General features: G+C 42.8%; 1 protein-coding gene across 1 annotated transcript in view; it reads right to left on the bottom strand.

Annotated features, from left to right (window-relative positions):
- st6galnac3 (ST6 (alpha-N-acetyl-neuraminyl-2,3-beta-galactosyl-1,3)-N-acetylgalactosaminide alpha-2,6-sialyltransferase 3) overlaps window positions 1-22,237 on the bottom strand; it is a 49,905-nt gene that overhangs the window by 22,273 nt on the left and 5,395 nt on the right. Inside the window, exons 2-3 of the mRNA XM_012815383.3 lie at window positions 14,080-14,274; window positions 4,743-5,152 (exon numbers count right to left, since the gene is read on the bottom strand). Coding sequence (XP_012670837.2) covers window positions 4,743-5,152; window positions 14,080-14,274 — 605 coding nt within the window. The remainder of the gene's footprint in view (window positions 1-4,742; window positions 5,153-14,079; window positions 14,275-22,237) is intronic.

Here is a 22,237-nt window from a genome sequence, read left to right on the forward strand (position 1 = left end):
TCACTGTCCTATAGTCTGCCCTGGAGGAGAGTATCTACTAGATGATTAATGTAAAATGTCAAAAGAAAGAACAGATTTTGGAGATAAGGCAGACTGTATGGAGCACCATGTCATGGAGTATCGCGAAATCTAACGCAGGCTGAGCATCAGATGCGGCAGACTTGGGCAGAGGGGTGCTAAAGTGACAGCATGATTCAGGAGGGCTGTCTCTGCGTTATCTACACACGGTTCACTGGGTAACCCTTAAACCTGCTGACACAGAGCAGCAAGGAACACCACTGTTCTGATAACGCAGTTCAACAAGGTCCCGGGCTCATCACGGTAAACACTGCTGGGTGGCATTCTTCTTCTCCAGCTCCTGCTCTCTGTGTGTGTGTGTGTGTGTGTGTGTGTGTGTGTGTGTGTGTGTGTGTGTGTGTGTGTGTGTGAGAAATCCCTATTCCTGCTATCCTGACGCCCAAAACCAATCTGGATTAATTTCCCTAGAATTATATATTTAGAACAATCTGTCAAACTAAACAAAATGTTTATGTGTGTGTGTGCATCTATCTGTGTGAGCAACTGCTGGATCCTCATTTCACTCGCAGAGCAATCACGATAATTAAAGCTCGCTACGACTCCCCGGGCGCTGGCAGACCAGGCTGCCAACTACTGGCTCCACGGAGCTGCATGGGCATACGCTGAGTCAACACAGATGTGGTCGCAGGTAGACTGGGGACCTTTACTGCCACAGTATGCACCTCGGATCCGTTTCCAGCAGGGTTTGGACATACTCTTCCATACTTTTCTTTTGGAGATCAAACAGATGATTTCCCACTAGGCTATAGAATGTTTGAGCCCTCTGTAGTGTATTCAGTGCTGTATTAGCGATAGCACACTCATTATTGTGTATTCAGTGCTGTATTAGCGATAGCACACTCATTATTGTGGACTAGATGTACTCCCATGTGTGCCACTCCATTTTTTTGTCATTCCTTATTCGTCCTTGGCACACTTGAACACAGGCCCGTGGGGTTGTGGGGGAAACACATCGACTGCTGGCAAAATCTCTGCCCAGGTGACTCAAAATGTACATGGCAATGCATGGCTTTCCGGAGAGGTACACTTGAAGGACTCATGGAGCAAACACTGGTTGAATCTTATGATTGGTTGGCCTGTCTTTGTGCTGCAGAGGCTGGCCAAGTCTGAGAATGGGAGAGACAAGCCCATACTGAGCAATTCACACATTTACAGAACCTTCTATCAGTCTTCAGAAACAGAAAGCTGACTTCATTCTTGTCCTGTATTTTAACTTTCCTTTATTCATTATTCTCATAGGTTTTGGACTGGTGTTTTCATAATTATGAAACTAGTAATTCATAATAACTATCCAGCTCTCTAAACAACACTGTATGATCTATCTCAAAACCACTGCCATTACAGCATCCATTCTCCATTCTCAATGGGGCTATTATAACGAACAAAGGCACATAACGGATGGCAGATAATACCCTCGGTGCCTAAGGAGGAGCCGGAGGTGGTCCTCAGCTAGGGACTGCTGGGCTGGGCTGGGCTGGGCTGGGCTGGGCTGAGAAGGACTCCCTGCCGGGGGTATGGAACGCCACTCATCATCAGCTTCATTAGGCCTGTCATCACACATCCCAGCTGCCTCGCCGCCCCAATCAACGAGATGGAGCCGTGACACCCAGAGTAATGGGGTCCCCACGCGTGTCTGTGCTCTCATTCTCACTCTCTCTATCTCTCTCTCTCTCCTTCTCTCTCTCTCTCTCTCTTTCTCCACTCCCAATTCGACCCCCACCCCCACCCATACGCAGACACATGAGTACGCTGTCAGAATCCGCCTGAAGGATGTTGGAAGTGGCGGAGGAAATAAGTAATGACACAAGCAACCCGGGCCTCCCTGGTGGGTTGGACTTAGTCTGGATATCTTTGGTTATTTATAGGGCGTGATGCGGAAAACGTGGACAGAATCACGGAATTCAGTAAGGACAACAGAAATCACAGTTAAACGTGAAATTGCGTGTATTTGACATTTTCGATAGCGTTATAGGCAACATTTTTGCCCGTGTGAGTGACACAGGCATGTCAAAGATTATATATATATATATATATATATATATATATATATATATATATATATAAGCCTATGCCCTGAGTACATTGTTGGATTGGACATTAAACTGATGAAACAGAATCTCACAAAATACAAAACAGAGGGCCCTAGTTATTTATTCAACAGATTAATGACATGAAAGCACAGCGACACACAAGGCATGATATCACACCATGATAGCTGCTCAAACATATTTCAGTCAGGTTGTTTGAGGCATCATCTGCATGATTTTTTCAAAGGCATGACCAAATGAAAAGAAATTTGAAAAAATACAGACTGTAACAAAGACAGTCTGTAAAATGTTCTAAAAATACAGACTGTAACATTGAGAGTCTGCAAAATGTTTTAAAATTACAGACTAACAAAGAAAGTCTGCACACTGTAGCTTGCTCTAAATATAAAGTCTTTAATAAGAAACACGTTTTGGCTAGTCGCCTTCTTCAGGTGAAGTATTTGAACCACCCACTTACCTCTCCCTCTAATGTGTGTGTCTATGTGTTTATTTTATTAAACACTATACATATTTTAAGAGTAAACAGCAGTGTGTGGACTGTATTTCTTATAGTCTGAACTTTGCTTGCTCCAGGACCTGTGGGCCGGATGTGCGCTCTCTCTCTCTACGGTCTTAATTCAGTAACTAGTGTGTGCCACCTGCTATATAACAGCTGTGGTGCTCTGGCCACTTCTCTGGAGATGCATTTAAATGCTGAGAGGCTTGTCTGCCGTATTAGGAGCTAAAGATGGTTCTTTATGAGGAAATAAACTGCAGTATGCTCATAATGACCGGAAATAAACCGGAGTGATTTCAAACAGATGAAATGATTTATGATTCTGTCACCTGAGTTTTTTTATGTGAAATGAATGCTGGGGAGAAAGAAAAAACTGCTAACAGTCACGATTAGCTTGGCCTTATTTCCCCCCATACTAACATATGGCTGATAGGGAGATTGCTGCCAAAACACATCCAAATAGGCCTGATGATTCAAAATGCTCTTTAGTAAGATAAGATCACAGAATGTTCCTCCTAATTTATAGTGACTAGTGGCTATGCTGTACTGCCGGCATTCTGGAGGATAGACCAGTGAAGCACACAGGAGCTTAAAATCAAACGCAGATCCCTGACAAGCATGGTCTTCTGAGCACAAAACAGAGCAGATTTGCTGTACTGGGTCATTCATATGGCACATATGTAACTGGAGTAAATGCAGGGGAATTATGTAAATTAACTCCCCATGAGAGCCTCTGGTATCTGAGTGAGAATCCATTTGTAAGGCCGCAAACTCAGGTAGCATTGTCAATCACAGAGGGGAGATTGTATAGAAATACCACTTTACCTGGGAGAGACACAAAACCCAGACTTGCGAATTACGAATGCAATGTAAATATGCCCCTGGTGAAACCTCTCCACAGAACAAAATGTACACATTGAAATGTTATTCCCATGCTACATGGCAAGTCCAAGGTATAATTGGCAGGATGCTGTGTTACAGGTGACTCACTCGTATGTGTTTTTCATCACAGGTGGTGAATTTAAGTATGGCTACTCCTCCAAATTCGATTCCAAGCAGAGGCTCTGGCAACCAACTGTTATCTGACACCCACCTTCCCAAACCGGCTCTATTAAAGGCAGATTTACAACTTATATTACACGCACATCTGTTCACGGTCTGTGACATGCACTTGTTATGGTCTCCTGGCAGTGAGTATAAAGCTTATGCTCACCACTGGATCACGGAATGGAGGCTCGTTAAAAGATGCTTGTCTACACTTGGGAGGAAGGAGAGCTTTACTCAGGACTAGGAAATAATCCCAGACCGACACACTACCGACATGTCTATTGCCTGCCCTGGAGAAGATGGATATAAAGGCTCACACAAAGACTCAGGAAGTCTGCTGGCACAACTGCATGTGTTGGCAGGGCATGTTGGGAAAATGTGGTGGAGTTAACAGAAAGAATGAGAGAGAGAGAGAGAGATAAAGAGAGCAAGAGAGAATGAGTTAGCAGAAGAGGCAATAGGAGAGTGAAAGAAAGCAATCGAAAGAAAAGAAATCCTAAGATATTATATTCTCCATAAATTTCCACAAGGAGCTGTGCCTAACACAATAATTCAGTGAAAAATGCAAAATGACACATTTATGAGAGCATTGTTTTGGATTGATGAAGGTCTTGAGGGGTAATATTGCAACGGCAGAAACAGACTCACACACAATGCTCTCATGGCAATAATGCCTAGCTGGGCTGAGTGATGCATCTATGCAGCAATAACACTGTGATATAGATCAAACCATAACACCTAGCTGTGTACCTCTGCTACAGCCAGAGCAAGCAGTGGCCAGATACAGTGCATACACGTCTGAAGGGAGATACTGTATAAAACATGTTTGGAGGGATTATCTGAAGGATTGTTCATCATTTATAATGTATTCCTCTTTGCCAGAACTCCACACAAGCACACAGTACATTTCTTTAAGCCTGAGGCATGACTACAAACCCAGTCAAGGAGACAGCTGGCCCACAGCTCCAATTAAAAGAGCGGAACTTTGGAATACCCAAGGAAACATCATCAACATCAGTGTGGCGAATAGGACAGGTTAACGTGTCACACGGAATCCTTCTAGGGGGGCTTACCGGTCTTTGCCTGTCTCCTTCTTGAAGACCGTGTCACAGTAGTTCATGCGCTCCTCAGTGGTGACGTAGATGCGGGCCTGCGGATAGTTTTCGGCCGCCTGCTTCAGCATGTTGTACACGATGCCCTTGCCGTCCTTGCGCATGTTTCTGAGCGGGCCCCACACCACGTAGACCGTGTCGTTGGCCTGGCCGAAGAAGTACTGCGGCTTCTGCAGGAGCAGTGGAACGCTGGTGTGCGAGACCACCCGTAGCGTGGTGCGCCGGCCCACGTCGCGCTCGAAGCCCTGCGTCGGTGCGTTGTTCATGCGCCAGATGCAGGAGGAGCGGTCAATCTCAGGCCCCGCCTGCTGACCAAGCATCTGGCCCGAGCTGGACACGATGCTGCACACGTCACAGTGCAACTTCAGAGGCTGAGGGGAGACACATGTGGAGAGGGTTAGCATGTACCTCACAGCTAACACAATGTCATTCAAATTCAAGCTGAATTGCTCATAGATGTGCACTACAATGGAGACCTGAGGATCATAGGGTTTAGGGTAACAGGCACATGGTGAACAGTCAAAGTGGTCTCTCAGAAAGCGCGGGTAGGGTAGAGTGAATGCCAGCTACAGACAACTACCCTTGGTCTTTTTTATATCACACTATTCACTGTTGGACGTTGTAGAGAATCAGACACATGATCAGCATTTGCTCCTGGCTTGCTATAGCAGCACCACCTGAATGCACATCACATTTTGTTTTTAGCTAGTGTTTGGTTAATAGGATACTGTGGAGGTCTCAGAGGCTACAGCAGACACAGACACTTGCCAGTCAGAGCACAACTCGTGTAGTTCCAGAACATTCCTTAACTGTCTTTGAGGACAGGAGATGTGGAGGACAACCATGTGATAAGCATTTAGCACACCACCATTCTGTCACAGCAGAGGAGTCTGGTTCATAGAGACCTTTTTATTTCATCCAATCCAAAGCTTTAGAGGCTAATAGGCAAAAAGGGGGTGACACCCAGTTAGCATTCAGATCTGGCTCTAGCTGTCAGATTCATAGGCTTTCATTAAATGTTAAAACTTCACAGGCTGATCAAATTCATCAAATTGTGATTTAGCAGCAGTAATCATCCCCTGCAAGGACAGCCACATATTAAGAAGTGCCTGAAGTAATACAGCCCTGACAGTCTCCTGTCACTTTTTTCTTTCATTTATCAGCGAACATTGACAATGCCCCAGTAAAAACCTTGCAGCAGTACAACCGGAGAAGAAGACTACATTCTGACACTGCCTTATAAAATGACTGTACCCTGAAACATTGGCTTCAAGAGATTCAACCAGCAGGAGTTTGGTCCGCCATCTTTGTTTGTTTGCAGTTGTGTGAGTGCTCCGTTAACATTACGTCACCATGTTATCACAATTGTGCTAAATAAACAATAGCATAAAAATGCAAAGAAACTGCTTAAATCTCCTGTTAGGACAAAGTAAATTGTTATAATCCATGTCATAACATTACATTCATCAGATTGTGTTCTCTGCATTTATCCAACTAATGTACCAGGGGCCACTAGATTGCAATCACATCACATCAACAAATTACCGATTGTTTGCCCTGCTTGGTTAATCTACAGAATTGAACAACACATTAGCAAGCTCTAGGGTTGATGGAGTGGGTACTGATCGACCAGTGCTTGTTCGTCAATTAGGAGGCCACGCATGCTCAGCTCACGGGTGATGCTATCAGTTAAAGGCACCGTGTGTCATCTCCCCTTGTGATCAGGAACGGCGAGACACCAGTAGGCCGACAGGGCTTAGCTTCACAGACTAACGCACTAACAAGCACACTGGCTGTGACTGAGGCAGAGAGCAAGATGACATTCTGCTCTCTGACATACTTTAAATAAGCTATCAATGACACCTCCTGGTAATGGAGTGGCTTGCTCTCTTTCACTTGCACTCACTTTAATGTTTACAAATATGACACACAAGCCATTTATACCTGCCAAACTTACCTCCATTTTGTTCAACTTTGTTTAACGATAAACTGTAATTTTTAAATTTTTGTTTCTATTTTTGAACACCATGTTACATGTTGCAGGGTGACAGCTAGAGAAAACAAGAACACAAAAGTGCTTCTTGCCAAACAGCTCCAGTAGATATCCAAACACATTGCATGATGGTGCTCAGTTTCGTAACCCCTCACTGATGTATGTTGGAGGAGAGGCTCCGTAGCCCTGGGCTGTCAAAAGCCCCCATCCATTAGCACCCACTCTCACCCTGCCTGTCACACAACTCCATTTTTCACAGCTCCCTGAGCACATTGATCAGCCGCACCCAGCAGGGGGATGCACTGGTGGAGCTGGGGAGAAAGGGTAGAAGAGAGGGAAGGAGAAGGGAGGGGAGGACAAGGAAGGAAAGGATGAGATGCAAAGAAAAGAGGAGAGAAGAGAGGAGAGGAGAAGAATGGAGTGGGAAGGAGAAGAGAGGGAGGAGAAGCAAAGAGAAAAGAAGAGAGGAAAAGGAAGGAAAGGATTAGAGAGCAAAGGAGAGGAAAGGAGAGAAGAGGGGAGGGAAGGGGAGGACAGGAGAGGATAAGAAAAGAATGAGAGAGGAGAGGGACGGAGATTAGCATGCACTGCTAACTGTGCATGAAAACCTGGTGCGCCTCTGCCTTTGGAACCCAATGAACACAGGCTCTCCAGGCATCCCAGCTGTTACAGGCACGCCTCCTGTGACATGAAGGACAGCGTGTGTGTGCACAGCTGTCAGGTGAGGAAACACACACACGCCTCACCGTGAGAGACGGCTCTCTGTCTTTCAGAAACATCAGGGATGAGAGTGAGAGCAGGGCTGGCATCAGGCTGTCACGGCTCAGAAGAACACAGTGAGGGCAGGACTGCCCAACCAATTCTGATCAACGCTTTCAAATAGGAAGAAACTAAATGCAAAATTCCATTTAAGGTCCACAAAATCCCTCTTGTGAGCTAACAATTTGCTTTTCAAGTGCATCACTTATAGGTATAGGTCTAGATAAATAGATATATATGTATATTATGTAAATATACATGTGTGTGTGTTTTCCCTGAGTAAGTCAAAGCTGACAAGCGATCGATAATCTTTGGATTGGAAAAACACAGATGGCCTTCTTCTTCTTCTTGATTTCCCACCCTCCTGCTGGTATTCCTATCTCTATCCTCTGTCTCTGGTTTTCTCCCTGTGTTTTTCCATGCAAGGGTTAAACTAGGGGCAGGAAAATGGATTTAAGAGTACTAAGTGAGATATTGCATTAGAAGATGATTTCTTTGTCATGTTTGGGTTTATTTGAATGGTCTCAGTCTGAGTGGTAGAGTGGTCTCAGTCCTGCAGCTGCATAGATTAGTCTTAACATGGTTTTCAGAGACATGAGAATTCTGGTTTCTGTGGGTTTGGAGGTAACCCCCCTCTGGAGGGGACAAACCCCTCTTTGTCTGTTTCAATGTGTGATCCTTATCAAGAAACACCACTGTCCATGTGGCTAATTATTATACCAGATGTAGGACTAAATGGGTACTTAAGGAGAAGATTACCAAAGGACTGTGAGTATTCTGTAAACAGAGCCTCACACACTCTATGTGTGTAGTCATCTTCTTCTGAGCAGCCAGGTATGTTCATATTCTCTGAATGTTTGGATGTTTCATATGTTTCTTTTATACTTGTAACTAGTGCTGTCAGTTTAACGCGTTATTAACGGCGTTAACGCAAACCCATTTTAACGCCGTCATTTTTTTTATCGCGAGATTAACGCGATTTTTTTTTTTTTTATTTAAAGTTTTTTTTTTTTTTTTTTTTTTTTTTTTAGATTGACATTCTTTTTGGCCTCGCAAACTGTGTAGTAGGCTAACGTTACGGTTTGAGTGAATGGTGAGCGCGATACGGCGAAATGGATGATAAAAAAGCTTCTGAATGGAAAGTTTACTTTTAAAAGTTGTGTTGTGCAAAAGAAGCGAGCTTCACTGTTGTCTGAAACTGTCAACGGGCAGCTGGCTGAAAGCAAAGAAGTAGTAGGCTTACCTTTTATTGGTAACCTAACTGTTACGGTTCAATGTTTCTGAAATAAGAGGCCTGACTGCTTCCCAGCAAACTTGAAAAAAATTAAATATTAAGCCATGGTTTAACTGCACTATAGGCTGAGTCCTTGTTTACCTAAAATGTGCACTTTATAATTTTATTTTGTACCGCCCTGTTTGGCAATATTGGTTTTCAATAAAATAAAACATTTGCATAAAGCAAGCCAATCAACTTTTCCATGTTGATAAGGGCATTAAAATAAAAATAAAATGATGGAAAAAAGGGAAGGGACATTTAGAATAGATAAAAAATTGCGATTAATCGCGATTAATTTTGAGTTAACTATGACATAAATGCGATTAATCGCGATTAAATATTTTAATCGTTTGACAGCACTACTTGTAACCTTAGATGATTCACCTTAGACACGTTGAATATGTAACTGTATTAGTAACTTGTACCTGACTGAATAAATTGTGAAACTCTGACCCACTGTGGACTCTCCAGAAACTAACCAGAGAAGTATTCGTAGGTTACGGTGTTTCCGCAATGGCTGGCTAGGATTAGTTTCAAACCGAATAGCAATATGTAAGTCTTCAGGACCTGGCTAATTAACTAGGCTAGACATGCTACAGCAAAAGTGTTAATTGTATTATACTGCGGTGGATTGCCGACCAGCCTCTGCACTGGATAGAATGGTTATATGGAGACGTACAGCAGCCTGGCGCCCGTCCCTGAACCAAGTCGATCAAACTAGGTGCAAAGCCCCGTAACTGCACTGTAGCCTCTGAGGTAGTATCCGTAACTAGAAGGTTGTCTCCATGGATTATGCCAAAAGATAAGTAATCGGCCGTGGCAAAATCATGTGCGACACTAATCTTAGAGGAAACTGGTTATAAAAAAGTAAGAGGGGTATTCATCTAAATAGATTGTAGGTATCCAAAGAAATTACCTTAGGTCAGCCTACCTAACGGGTAGCAATATACATTTAAAGCCAGGAGCTAAGGCTGAGTTCCAAATTGAGTGGAGTCAGATTAATTATGTTGGAGTCAGATTAATTATGGTTGTGCCAAGAAGGGTGCTTTAATAAATATTATATTTCAGCAAAGCGCAGAGAGACAAACACGCTGAAACCTTCGGACACCTATTCCGCCATTGGTTTGGGAAAATTATCCTTTACATTCCTGACTTATGAATGATGGCACACTTACTTTGAACAGTTCTACATTAGAAAAAAACTGTACACTGGCAGTCTCATTGCTCCATACTATGTTTATGGATGGGAACTGCTGCATGCTGCAAAACACTGTCACACTTTTCAGGATCCGCTTTGTCTGAAATAGATGGGGTGTAGAACCTAGTGTTGGCTGCAAAGCAACATGGTAATGATAGTTGTCTCTAAAATTGTGATTAATCATGTAATAATTTCACCAGCTACTGATACCACAAGAGCACAACCAAAGCAGCGGAGCTGAACATCTACAGAAAGTGTGTGTAGAGCAGGTACACACAAGCATGCAGGCATATCTATATGCTGTAACTTAAAAAAATAACCATTTTTTTCATCAAAACCATGTGCTAAAACATGTCCATACCAAATAGAGCTGATTACGGTACAACAATATGCACACTGCCCTCAGGTGGCCCAACTGACACACTGTACGCATCCAAGGTTTATTTTATCCGTTTCAATTAAAGGTAGGTCCGTGACTGGTGAAAGGATGTTTTTTTTTACGCTAAAGGGCCGTGAGAAGCAATTTTCTGAATTTGACAAAAATAAGTGTGCTGAAGTAGCATCATGGACTACACCTTTAAAACAAGCAAAATAACATTCTGAGGGATTCTCACTGACTGATCAGCAGCATCATCAGCTTTCTTTAAACTACCTGCGCTCCACTCAATGCACCCAGCCCTGCAGAACGTTCGTTTGGACCCTAAGATGTGTAAATGAATCCGGTCCATTCTGGCCCAGGCGGTGTGCTACATCTGAAACCTTTTTCATCATCTCTTCTCCCTCAGCCAAGGTCGTCTATCAGCATGCCCTTCGGCTTCAAAGTCTCACCCACTGCGCGTACACTGGAACACTTTTTGATTTTTTTTACTAGCAAAAACACCAAGGAGCAGTTTGCGCCGGCGCTCGAAGCAGCGCACACGACAATCACTAATTTATGCCTTGAGGGGGTTATGCTTAACCTTGAGATTCATGAGAATGCTTAAAGCATTATTCGTTAATAGGGAATCACATTATGAGCTCAACTTCGGAGCAAGGCTTGAGAGTGGAGATCTCCAACTGATTTATAAGCAGCAACACGCACAGAAAGAGAGAGAAAGAGGCAAAACTGTTCTCAGAGTCCCTTTCTTCTACTTGTGAGGGGTTGATAATGTAATAGCAATGATGTGCCAGGACATATTACTGTATGCTGTGAATGCTTTGGAGACTTATCATGAGCCGAATATAATAGACTTAGAGGAGCGTGTGCCTGTTACATATGATTCATTTCCTCATTGTCGTAAATCTGATAGAGAGACTCTGGAAATGGCTGTGCTTTTAAAAAGGGCGGACAACATATTTATGTCTGAATAAATGTCACCGTATCAAACTTCAGCATCTTCTTCATCTACTTCAAGCCTCTAGAAACCAGAACCTGACTAAAAACGAATCTGTTTTCTAAAATGTTTTCATGTAAATAGAAAGAAAAATCCTGCTATTCGGCTCTCATGGGGAATAATTAAAAAAATAAAGCAAGGATTTGAAAGTGATCCATAAACAGCAGGAACATGCCCCAGATTCTAATACAGAGATGGTGGAAGACTGGCCAGGTCATGTAGCCACTACCGGGACTTGCTGTGTGTGGGCAACATAGATATTCATCACATGCAATACCAAGTCTGCATAATTCAAACGAGCCGCCCTGAAACAGATAACCCTGACCGCTGACTGATTAATGAAACATGCATCCACGGCCCCACACTGATACCATCTCACCATGGCTTGACACCTACTGTACAGTACCCACCAACACTACATTAACAAAGGTATAATACGTGTCCAATCACTGCCTAATGAAAGCTGGCAGCTTGCACAGCAACCTGTCAGAGGTCTCCTAATCTACTCTTCCGTATGACACAAGGGAAACACCTTGACCCGCAGTATGTTTTAAAGCCCTATGAATGATTCATTGGTCAGGTAATGCAACTTTTTTATGCTGAGGTCTTAGGTTTCCCCCACCCGTCCCAGTACCCATAGGCACTGGAGGCTTCTGAGTGCATGGAGCTGCTTTGAGAGAGAGTGATGGGAAAAGACAAACAGACACCGGCCTCGACTCGCCATAATGCAGTTACATGAATGAGTGTTGTTCCTCCATAGGGGGAAATGGGATGTGTTTGTGTGTGTGTGAGTGTGTTTGGGCACTCGTTGACACAGACGAGGATGCAAGGTGGGCCTGTCTTTTCTCAGACTGGGTTAGTGTCAGGGTTAGTGTTAGGGTTATACTTTGTGTATGAGGAGGTAGGGGTGAGTGGTGTGTGTGTGTGTGTGTGAGTGTGTCTGAACACTGAAATTATTCCATTTGAAATCCTTTTCAAAGACAAGGCCAATGCAACCCAGTTTGTCATTTTTGGAGAAACTGTTCTCAGGGTCATTTAATTCTACTGTTCAATAGCACACAAGCTTTGATACTCTAGCACAAACTAAACCGAGAGTGTAAACAGCTCAAAGCTGTCTGAAGAACGCTACGGGTCCCATACACAGATGAAAAATTAAAGCAGCATTTTTACCCCGGCCCCCATAATGGAGACTTAATGTGCTACTAACTGAGTATTTCATGAAGTATTCTGTAAATGGCAGATGAAAGGCTGGTCCTTCTGGGACTGGTTGAATATGACAGGGCTATATTGCTTTTGATTCTGCACTGTGCGTCTGTGTGTGTGACTGGCATCAGAATGTACGGAAGACAAACTTAGAGTTTAGAGCACTATAGGTCCTGGGAGAATATTAAATCCCTTGGCAGAGATTTCTCCCTTCCTTGCATCCTGGTCATTTTTAGTGTCTTGACCTCAGACAAAGTAATATCTCGTGATTAAATAGCAGTGGTTGACTCAGATAAAAAAAAGGCCAAGCAAAAGCCAAAGAATAAAAATATTTGAAATTTAAAATGAGGGCACGGCTTCACAGTATTGGTTGTAGCCTACTGCAGTCTAATGAAATCAATCAAATAAAAAATAAATTTACATTAAATTAAACATATCAACATAGAACTGTAGCAACAGAATGTCTAATACAGGCATCAGTGTAGCTCAGAAAACTAACTGCAGTGTAACGAACATCTCTTCCATCCACTTAACAGCTGAAGAGATGTCTGTTGGCTGGAGGCTCAACAAAACAAATGACTAGACCACCCAAGGCGACATATCCTAACCATCAGATGTGTTCCACAGCAAGAGCTCAGAGATACAGCTCAGTACTGACAAGGACATCAACAAAGAGAAAGGGGATATCCATCAAACTGCCAGTTACTGGGGAAGATTTACTGAGCTGACAGCTAATCTCAGTTAGCCCCTTTGGCGAGCTTCTCTTTATGGTGAGTAAAGCACTCCAAAGGGAAGGTGATGACATTAGCAAGATGCAGACACTAACAACCCCCCTTTTCACATCCTGTAACCTAAATGGAACTATCCCGTGAAGTGAGGCAGAAACATATAAGCAGTCATGATCTCCCACTCAATCTATTGTTGTTCGAAATGGTTTAAAACTCTGTCCTCATTTCATATGAGGTGGAAAAAAACAACACTCTTTCCAGGTGACCAATGCATGGGGTATGAGTGAAAGCTGATTAATTAACTGCACAAACACCTCTGACCGCCCTTTTCATCTGGCTAATTGTAGTTATAAATCACTCTCCTGGAGGATGCATTCCCACAGAGCCAAAAGACTTGCGTTGCTCCAGGCAACGGCTCAAGTGACCTTGAGAATGGGAATGCGCCAACTTGTTCTCCACTCTCTGACCCAGGCAGCCACACGGCTCCCCGTTTTTTGGGCACAGTGGTGAAACTGGCGAGCTCAAAGTTTGGGGTGGCACTGTTGTCAAGGCAACACTGTTATAGAAGAGCAGTTCATAGACTTTACTCATAGCAGTAGTACAGTGCATTCACATTTAGCTCTAGTGCCAGCTAACTCACAACCAACCCAGTGAAAACACATGAGATACACTGGTTTGTTACCTCTGACATTAGCTATACCAGTTTTCTTGTTCCAACGTGACGAGTGTAGATGACAGCAGTGGTCTAGAGGGGGGTCTGTTTCTTACCTCCTGCTTGGGGATGCTGAGGTAGCCTGGGTGGGGTTTGAACGCCTTGGGAGGCTGCCTGTAGAACATCCAGTGGCTGCTGAAGCTCTGGCCAAAGACGGGCTGCAGCAGGTCGTAGGGCTTCCCAGAGTAGTTTACCACCACCACGAAGAGAGACACCACCACGATCAGGCCTGTCGCAATGACCGACTTCCTCTGAGGACGGAAAGTGAGATTGAAAGTGAGGACGGAGAGCGAGATGATTAGACATTTACTCTGGAGAAAGTTCACTGCGTAGTTTGTTGGGATCAAGTCTAGGAAGCTCACCAAAACTACTGACATGTGCGCTGCAAATGTTTTGGCAGTCTGAGTCTAAAACCTCTTAACCCCTGTCTGCAGCTCAGCAGTCTGAGTGAGACCTGATACCATCCCCACAGCTATTGAGGATAAAGCTATTTAATGTCACTGAATAGTTAATCCCATTCCAAAGTTCACCTGATATGAGTAATTCTCCTCACTCTCAGAATAGTTGGAAAATCCATACAAATGTATCATTGCCTTTTTCTCTAACAAAGCCTTGCAGTCTTTCGTGCTGTTTCTCTGTGCTGGAGGCCTGTTCTAGGCACATTGATAAGAAGAACGTCTCAGAAGTGCGCTCCAGTATAGAACCTGACGACGTAACATAACAGAAATACCAAAAAGTTTGTACCTAAAAAGACCACTTAAAAAATAGGAATGGCAGAAAATAGAACATTTTGGCATAGATTCAGTGTAACAATATTGTCATGAACATGACAGACATGACCAAACTGTTTACTGTTTACTGACAGACTAAAAACGCTGCCTCTGACATGATGCTTTAATGCTATAATGTAGTTAGTATCTAAATATTTTTTTTCATCATAATGGTAAACCTGCTCTCTGCTAGAAGAGGACAGATATTGCCCTCAGTTTGTGAGGTTGGATTTGCAGAATCTTTGAAGTAGTTGGCATGAAGTTTGCCATCTACTTTTCAATCGCAGTGGGATAATAGGGTGTCTGTCAGCAAAACTGCCTTGGCTTTCCGGCAGAGCTTAGATCTCTGACATCAAAAGTTGCATGGTGGTTGCAGCCTGCGCTTCTCAAGTGAGATCAAACACATGGAGAACTGACACCAAAAATGACCATTTACAGCTCACACTGTACAAATATTGCATGTTACAGTATGGATTGGGTGAAATGTTACATCATAATAAATAACATCACGTAATATTCAATCTTGAAAACACTGCTGTTATATAGCCTAGTGTCTTTCAAAAACCTGTGAGGAAAATGTGAAGAAAATACGACGATTTTAATAATGTCAGTGTAACCATTCAGTACGTGAAATCTTAAAAAAAGATGAAGTGATTAGAGTTTATATTACATAAATTAGAAGCAACACTGCCATGTAACCCTGTTTGGTGCAGTAGATCTTTATTTTGAGAGCCATTTTAGTTTCTTTGTGGATGTAGGAAGGCAGTGGTGGCAGACACAGTGGGGCCAACATAATGATGATATGAAAAAAAGATTGGTAGGCTTCCAAGCCACAGTCAATGTCTAGAGGCAGCAGAAACTCCAACTTATTGTTTGGGCATTTCAGAGACAGACTGGGAGATGGTGCATTTTCAGACCAGGGAAAAGCTGACCATCTGGACTATCCTGTCATACTCGTCTGGCCTCTTCAAAAAAATGGAAAAAAAGACATTTTCCTCTCCTCCTCTGATTTAAATCTGTGGCCACAAATCACCGCAAAATGATGTGTCAAATTTCTGGGCGACTTTAAGGCCTGCAAAGGGATGGCAGGATGGCCTTTTGGCGGCCAGATGGACGACATATGACTCTGCTCATCATCCCCCTATCCATCAGGGGGATAATCATCTCCGGGGTCGTGTTCTGCACAATTTCACCCATTAGGGCCTTTCACGGGAGAGAGATGGCAGTCACATGGAGGGCAACAGCGCCATCCCTGGACTACAGACACCAATGGGGATTTGGCACCAGATACAGTACAGAGGTTTTGAAAATGTGTTTCTTTTTTAAACCCTGTATGTGTAATATACACAACACTTTGACAAGCTTGTGTTAGTCCATCAAAGGTTACATAGAAAATAATAGTTGAGCTGTTTAAAATATTCAAATTTCTCACAAAAGTGATGATAAAAAAAGTGTCTTGTCATTTCTAACTAAAATGCAGCTGCATGCTTACATCATACATTATGTGATTGTGGTTCTGAGCTATTGAGATTCAATGTGTGAGTTCAGGATGCTGACATTTGAGTTTCGCTATTACTGCATTTCTCTAGACCTATTCATTTTCCAATACCTCAAGGGCTTTTTCAAGGTACAGGAGCTCAACTGGATGCATACAATACTTTTTTATGAAGCGTTTTATGAGCCAACACGGAGGGATTTTATGACAGGAGTGAAAATCACTGACACCTGCTGCTTTGCTAGGCCTTCTGGGTAAACTGGTAGCTGACATGAACTGGGCGGCTGCTGCGGATCTCGCTATTCCTGAATCTGCTCCAGCTAATGTATAATTAATTACCTGTGACTACAATTTGTTGTGTTTTCCTTTGCTTGGAATGAACCCTTTGTATCTACATAGGGAGCGGGTCCTCTTCAATGGCTTGAGATGGCATTTGATGGCCATCGTAGGTACTCACACATGCTTGTAAAGGGACCTTGTACCTTGTACCACTGTACCTTAAATGTAATGTAAATGCACATTTACACTTTTAAATCAAATTCCTTTGTGACACAAGTCTGGCCATACATTGTTTACAACAAAAGCCTATTAGATGAGTTGCATGGTGTGTGCAAACTTAAAGCTGAGATTGTCTGATTATGGGGCAGAACCTCAAGATGTCATACGACTCTGATGCAACGTGATATTAAAAAGCTGGCTGATGACACCTTATTAGACCTACACCAAATCAGACAGGGATACTGAGGGATGTGTTGCCCTTCCCCCAAGCACCGTGTCCTTGGCTACAGACAAAACTGCCTCTATCAACAACCAGCACTGTTGCACTCGGATGATGCCATCCCTCAATTTATGACTTCACCATGCTGACAAATATGACATGCTTGTAGCAATGACATTCAACAATGACAAGCTGCCTGAGGGGCTTTCAAGGTAAAAGTATTGTAAGTATCAAATACAGGACTCAAAACTAATATTCAAACTAGAGTATTTAATCCCAAACATGTACAGTTTTTTTTTCAAGTTCATCAAACACAAATTTGATTTTGAATCTCAAACATGTAGGTCAAATACACATATAAGACAATTCTGTCAATTCCAAGAGACTGTTTGATGCAGACAACAATGTGTTCCTATACATCAAGTACATTGTCATCCACGTTTGGATATGTGCATGAACTTTGCATTAACCAAGAACAAGACCAAAATAGATTTTGTATGTAATAAACAAATTGCATTTTGAACATTAAAAAGTCTACTACAAATGCATTTTTGCTACTTTGGCCATCATGCTCATGTCAGCTCAGCATCTACTGAAAAGGAATTAGCTGGAAGCTGCAAGGCTTTAAGCCAATTAATTTCCTTGTTTTCCCATCTCACATAATGAGAAGCTGGAGGTAAGATCTCCGTCTTGGAGTGAGCCAAGTGAGACTTCAACTAAGCTAAATCAATCCCCTCAGTAAACAACGATCAGACCGTGATGATTTCCTGATCACAGTACAGAGGAAATGAGTCTGACAGACAAAAGAAAAGCGCAGTCTGCAGCTATTTCAAACCACAACAGTGAGGAAGAGAGAAAACGACATTTGCAATGCAAAACTGCTACCTCTATTGTGAGCTGCCTACCAGACTCTGGTCTGAGTGAGCACTTAAACTCTCATTTCAATTAAGCGGGGGTGAAAAAAAATGCAAAAAAAAATCACTATTTCATTTCGATGCATATTCCATTCTGAGGGAGGATGAAGCCTATCAAGAGACAAACAACAACCAGGCGATTTTAATAAGGTTGGTTTTAGCCAGTGCTGTTACTATGGTTTCAATGCTCTTCTCAGATGGGGTTTCTGAAAGTTTTCAGATGAAATGGAAATATTGATTTTCAATATGGTTTAGTCAAGTTTTACTGCTTTAGTGGCTGAAATGGTAGCCACTATTACAATAATGTAGAACTTTCAGGGGGAAGAGGAGTAGTGTTGTGTGATGTCAGACAAGTCCTCATACCATGTTATGTTAGGTCAGAACCGACTATAGGAGATGGTCTCTCTCCATCTGTCTCTGTGTACTGTCTGTCTGTCTGTCTGTCTGTCTGTCTGTCTGTCTGTCTGTCTGTCTGTCTGTCTGTCTGTCTCTCTGTCTGTCTGTCTGTCTGTCTGTTTGTCTGTCTGTCTGTCTGTCTGTCTGTCTGTCTGTCTGTCTGTCTCTGTCTCTCTCTCTCTCTCTCTCTGTCTCTCTGTCTCTCTCTCTCTCTCTCTCTCTCTCTCCATGTTCTGATGCCTCTTCCATCTGCCTGTTTCTCACCCCCCTCCACTTCTCTCCTGAACCACTGAAGCAAGGCATTTCCTCTATGTCTTGGAAGTGCAAATTACATGATATTTCAGTCCGCTGAAATAAAGTCTTTCATTAGCGCTCCAGATGACTATAGTTATTACAGCAACGGACCCACAGCGTTGAACATAATCTTAGGTGTATAATTACTACACCACTAATTCATTATCTAAATACATTATTTTAATCTGCGTTTCTAATTTTACTTTGTTTTATTTTTGATGATAGCCTACCATATTTATATTTGAATTTGTGCATTTATCTATATTTATTTATCTGTTTGAACCACAGCATTCCTCCAATGTCTACACAAAAGGAGACATACAAATACAGATTTGATTGACAGTTTGATGTTCTCATGATGTACTCATCGTACATTTTACAAGCACAAGAAGGAGACCCCTGCGTTTGATTTTATTCTCGAAATTTCCCTACTAATTCCAGTAAATGGTGATGCGGCTGAACTCATGCCAGGCCATGCATCCTCTGGCTGTTTGATAAGATCTGCTTAAATCCGGTCAGTAAAGATGCAGCCCTGCTTATATGACATACTAGTTGGATGTTGCCTGCTTGATCACACCAACAGTTACTGCTTTAATATGGCCTTTCTTGTTGGAACAATGATCTCACTTGATTGAAGCCGCTTGATTTCTTTGTGCTGTGTTGGAGTACAAGTAGGGAAAGGCGAGAGACTAATGTTGGGCAACTCGAATAGCAGCAAAGTGGGTCACGCGCCACTCGCTGCTACTTACAAGGATGCTTACTTGTATCTGATGTCAAATAGAAAATAATCCTTAAACCCTGGATTAAATGTTGTGACTTTCTCTGCTGTTTTGGCAAAACTTTGCTGCCACCATATGTCCGGTCCAGGCTGCCTGCTACTGAACGCTAGCAAAAAAAATAGTGACTGCAGCAATGCAGGAGCAGCTGATATAGGGTCCAAAAGAAATGCTTATGTTACTATTTTCCACAGGCCTAAACTTTTCAGCTCACTCACACAAATAACCAAGAGCCAAGAAAAGATGACCACAGCAAAAGCAACCAAACAAATGCGATATGAAAGCTTGGTGCATGAAAGGGCAAGGAGAAATTAATTCAGTGCCTAAGGTGGTTGTGACGGCCTGCATTCGAAGTTCAGCACACACAGTGCTGTGAAAGAGGCCATTTTCATTTCCATGTCAAAGCTCAAGATTGAGGGTAATCAAAAACAATTGAATAGCCAATGTACAGCAATGAAGAGAGAACATGACTCAGAGACTGGAAATGACAGACACCGTGGGTAGGGATCTGAATGGTGGTGCTGAATAGGACTGATTACCTCACCCAATCACTGGCAAACCTATGGCCATATGTACGCATCATCAAACGCAGAACAGACATAAACAACAAAGCCAAATTCATCCATGAGGTTAAGAAAGGTTTTTGGCTTCAAGGAAATGTGATTTCACAGAAGGTGCATACAGTATAAAATATACAAGACAACCTGTTTGGGGGGGGGGGGGGGGCATTGCAATGCTCATGCAATTCAGTTAACAATCTGTAGTCAGTACTCTAGGGCACTGATGCAACCACTGCAGTTGCTGTGAAATCCAGCACACAAAATACTGCTCTGCCACATGCACACAGGACGCCAAACACACCTATGATTATGTGATTCCCACTGAAGGTTTTTAAGGGACCTGGAAGGGTGCCTACATTGCAGCTCATCTCCAGCTTGTTGACATAATGCATGCAGTTTTAGGCCCGGTTAGGATCTGGGACACCCTGTTCTGAAAAAGGCAGGACAGTATGTACCTCGCCCATCTGTCCAAGTCAGGGGATAGGATATGAGAACATGAAACTAATACGGGCAAAGTCCCACCCAAATAAATGCACCTCCGCTGTGCTCTTTTAGGAGAACGCAGATTAACGTGGAGATGTTAAGCAGCTTAAAGAAATCAGACCAGGTATCCCCCTCGAACCCTGTCCATGTTGAAATAAACTCTTGAAAGTGCCTGACTCGGTTTGAAGTTGCAAAATATAGTGGTCGGTTCTTGTGCATACAGGCTTCACAGGCACAGTCATACTGACCTTTTAATGTCTCTCACAGCACTTTTCTATTTGAGACGGAAATACAACCAACACAGTGCTGGTAAACTATTTACCAGCCTATTGGGCAGGAAAAAGCTTTTCTGCGTCTCTTTCCATTCAGCCATTAAGTGATTGGACTTCATTCAAGCCAACTTCAAAGGAACTCGAAAGAACAGTTTAGGGGAAAAGTCCTATTGATAGTGAATATTTCCTCCATCTCAAATCTAGTTACCCATCTCAAGTTTTGTTTTAGTTTTCCCTCCCTATCCAACAGGAAAGGAAGGTTGACAGGATCACAGGATTCACATGATTTTACAACAACTAAGAGCTCTAGGGGTATGAGGCAGAGAGGTGTATTTCACAAGGTATCCGGCCAGGGTCCTGAAACGCTGTCTTATAACGAGAAGGCAGGACTCCTGGCAGGACTGGGCCCCATGGTTGTAGTTCCCTGCAGGAGAGCACAGGCAGGGGAGAGGTGGGGCACTGTGCGAGGACTCGGCACTTTAAAAAGCTGTCAGTGCAGACAGAGAGCAATTAATGCTCCTATTGAACCATCGATCAGAAATGGCATTTACGACCTGCCCGTAACTTAGAATAATGCAAACAAAAGTACATGCCAAAATCACCAAACACCATCCCACATAAAGGTGCTTTTGAATGAAGATTATTGTTATTCATTATTATTTGATTATCTGTATCACATATTCATAATATGTTATTATATTCTACGATATGTTTATTACACAAGGGATAACAACATTTTTAAACGTAGTCATAGTTCAAAAATGACTACACTCATAACACTGAAGTGTACATCCAACCTCTGTGATAAAGGTCTTGGGAATCTAGCATCTGGCCATTACAAGAAATTTGTCACTGAAACAACCATCTGCAACAACTATCTCCATGTGTATCAATGAGAAAATGAACGTTGCCTGCATTCTGATCCAGACACACATCATCCACTTCGGTGCGGAGCAAAAACACTCACCTCTAACTAGAGCATTATCCCTGACCTGTATGCGATCGTGTCCAAACTGGCACATTTAGACCACACTCTAATTTTAGGTGATAACAACATGGGGCCAGACAGAGCAGTGGAGTACCTCAAATGGAAACTGAACCTTCCTAATTCCTGATTCTTAAAGCACAAGTCAACAAATTGCTGCAGAGAAGTGGACGGGCAGGAAGGAAGCTAGCTGGCAGCGAGAGCTAGGAGAAGAGCAATTGGTATTCTATGACCACAGGAGCCTTGTCTCACACACACATAGGTCACAACTGTAAAGTGTCAACTTTTTTACCCTGGTTTGTTTTCTAAATGCTTTTTGAAATAAGTCTGTTTGACATTTCAAAAGTTGCAGTGAGAGGTGCTCTGACCTTTTAATGTGGTTTCTGTTGGTTGCTAAGGAGAACAAATACATTTCTGCAAAATCAGCTCCTTGACTCTGAGCTGGCATTTTAAGAAGTTTTTATGCATGAAACTGACAATTAGTTACCTAATGTAAACACTGTACGCTGACATAAACTGTACATGGTGATACCCTGATTATAGACCGTAAC

Source organism: Clupea harengus, chromosome 22 (genome assembly GCF_900700415.2).
Source record: "Clupea harengus chromosome 22, Ch_v2.0.2, whole genome shotgun sequence".
NCBI lineage: Eukaryota > Metazoa > Chordata > Actinopteri > Clupeiformes > Clupeidae > Clupea > Clupea harengus.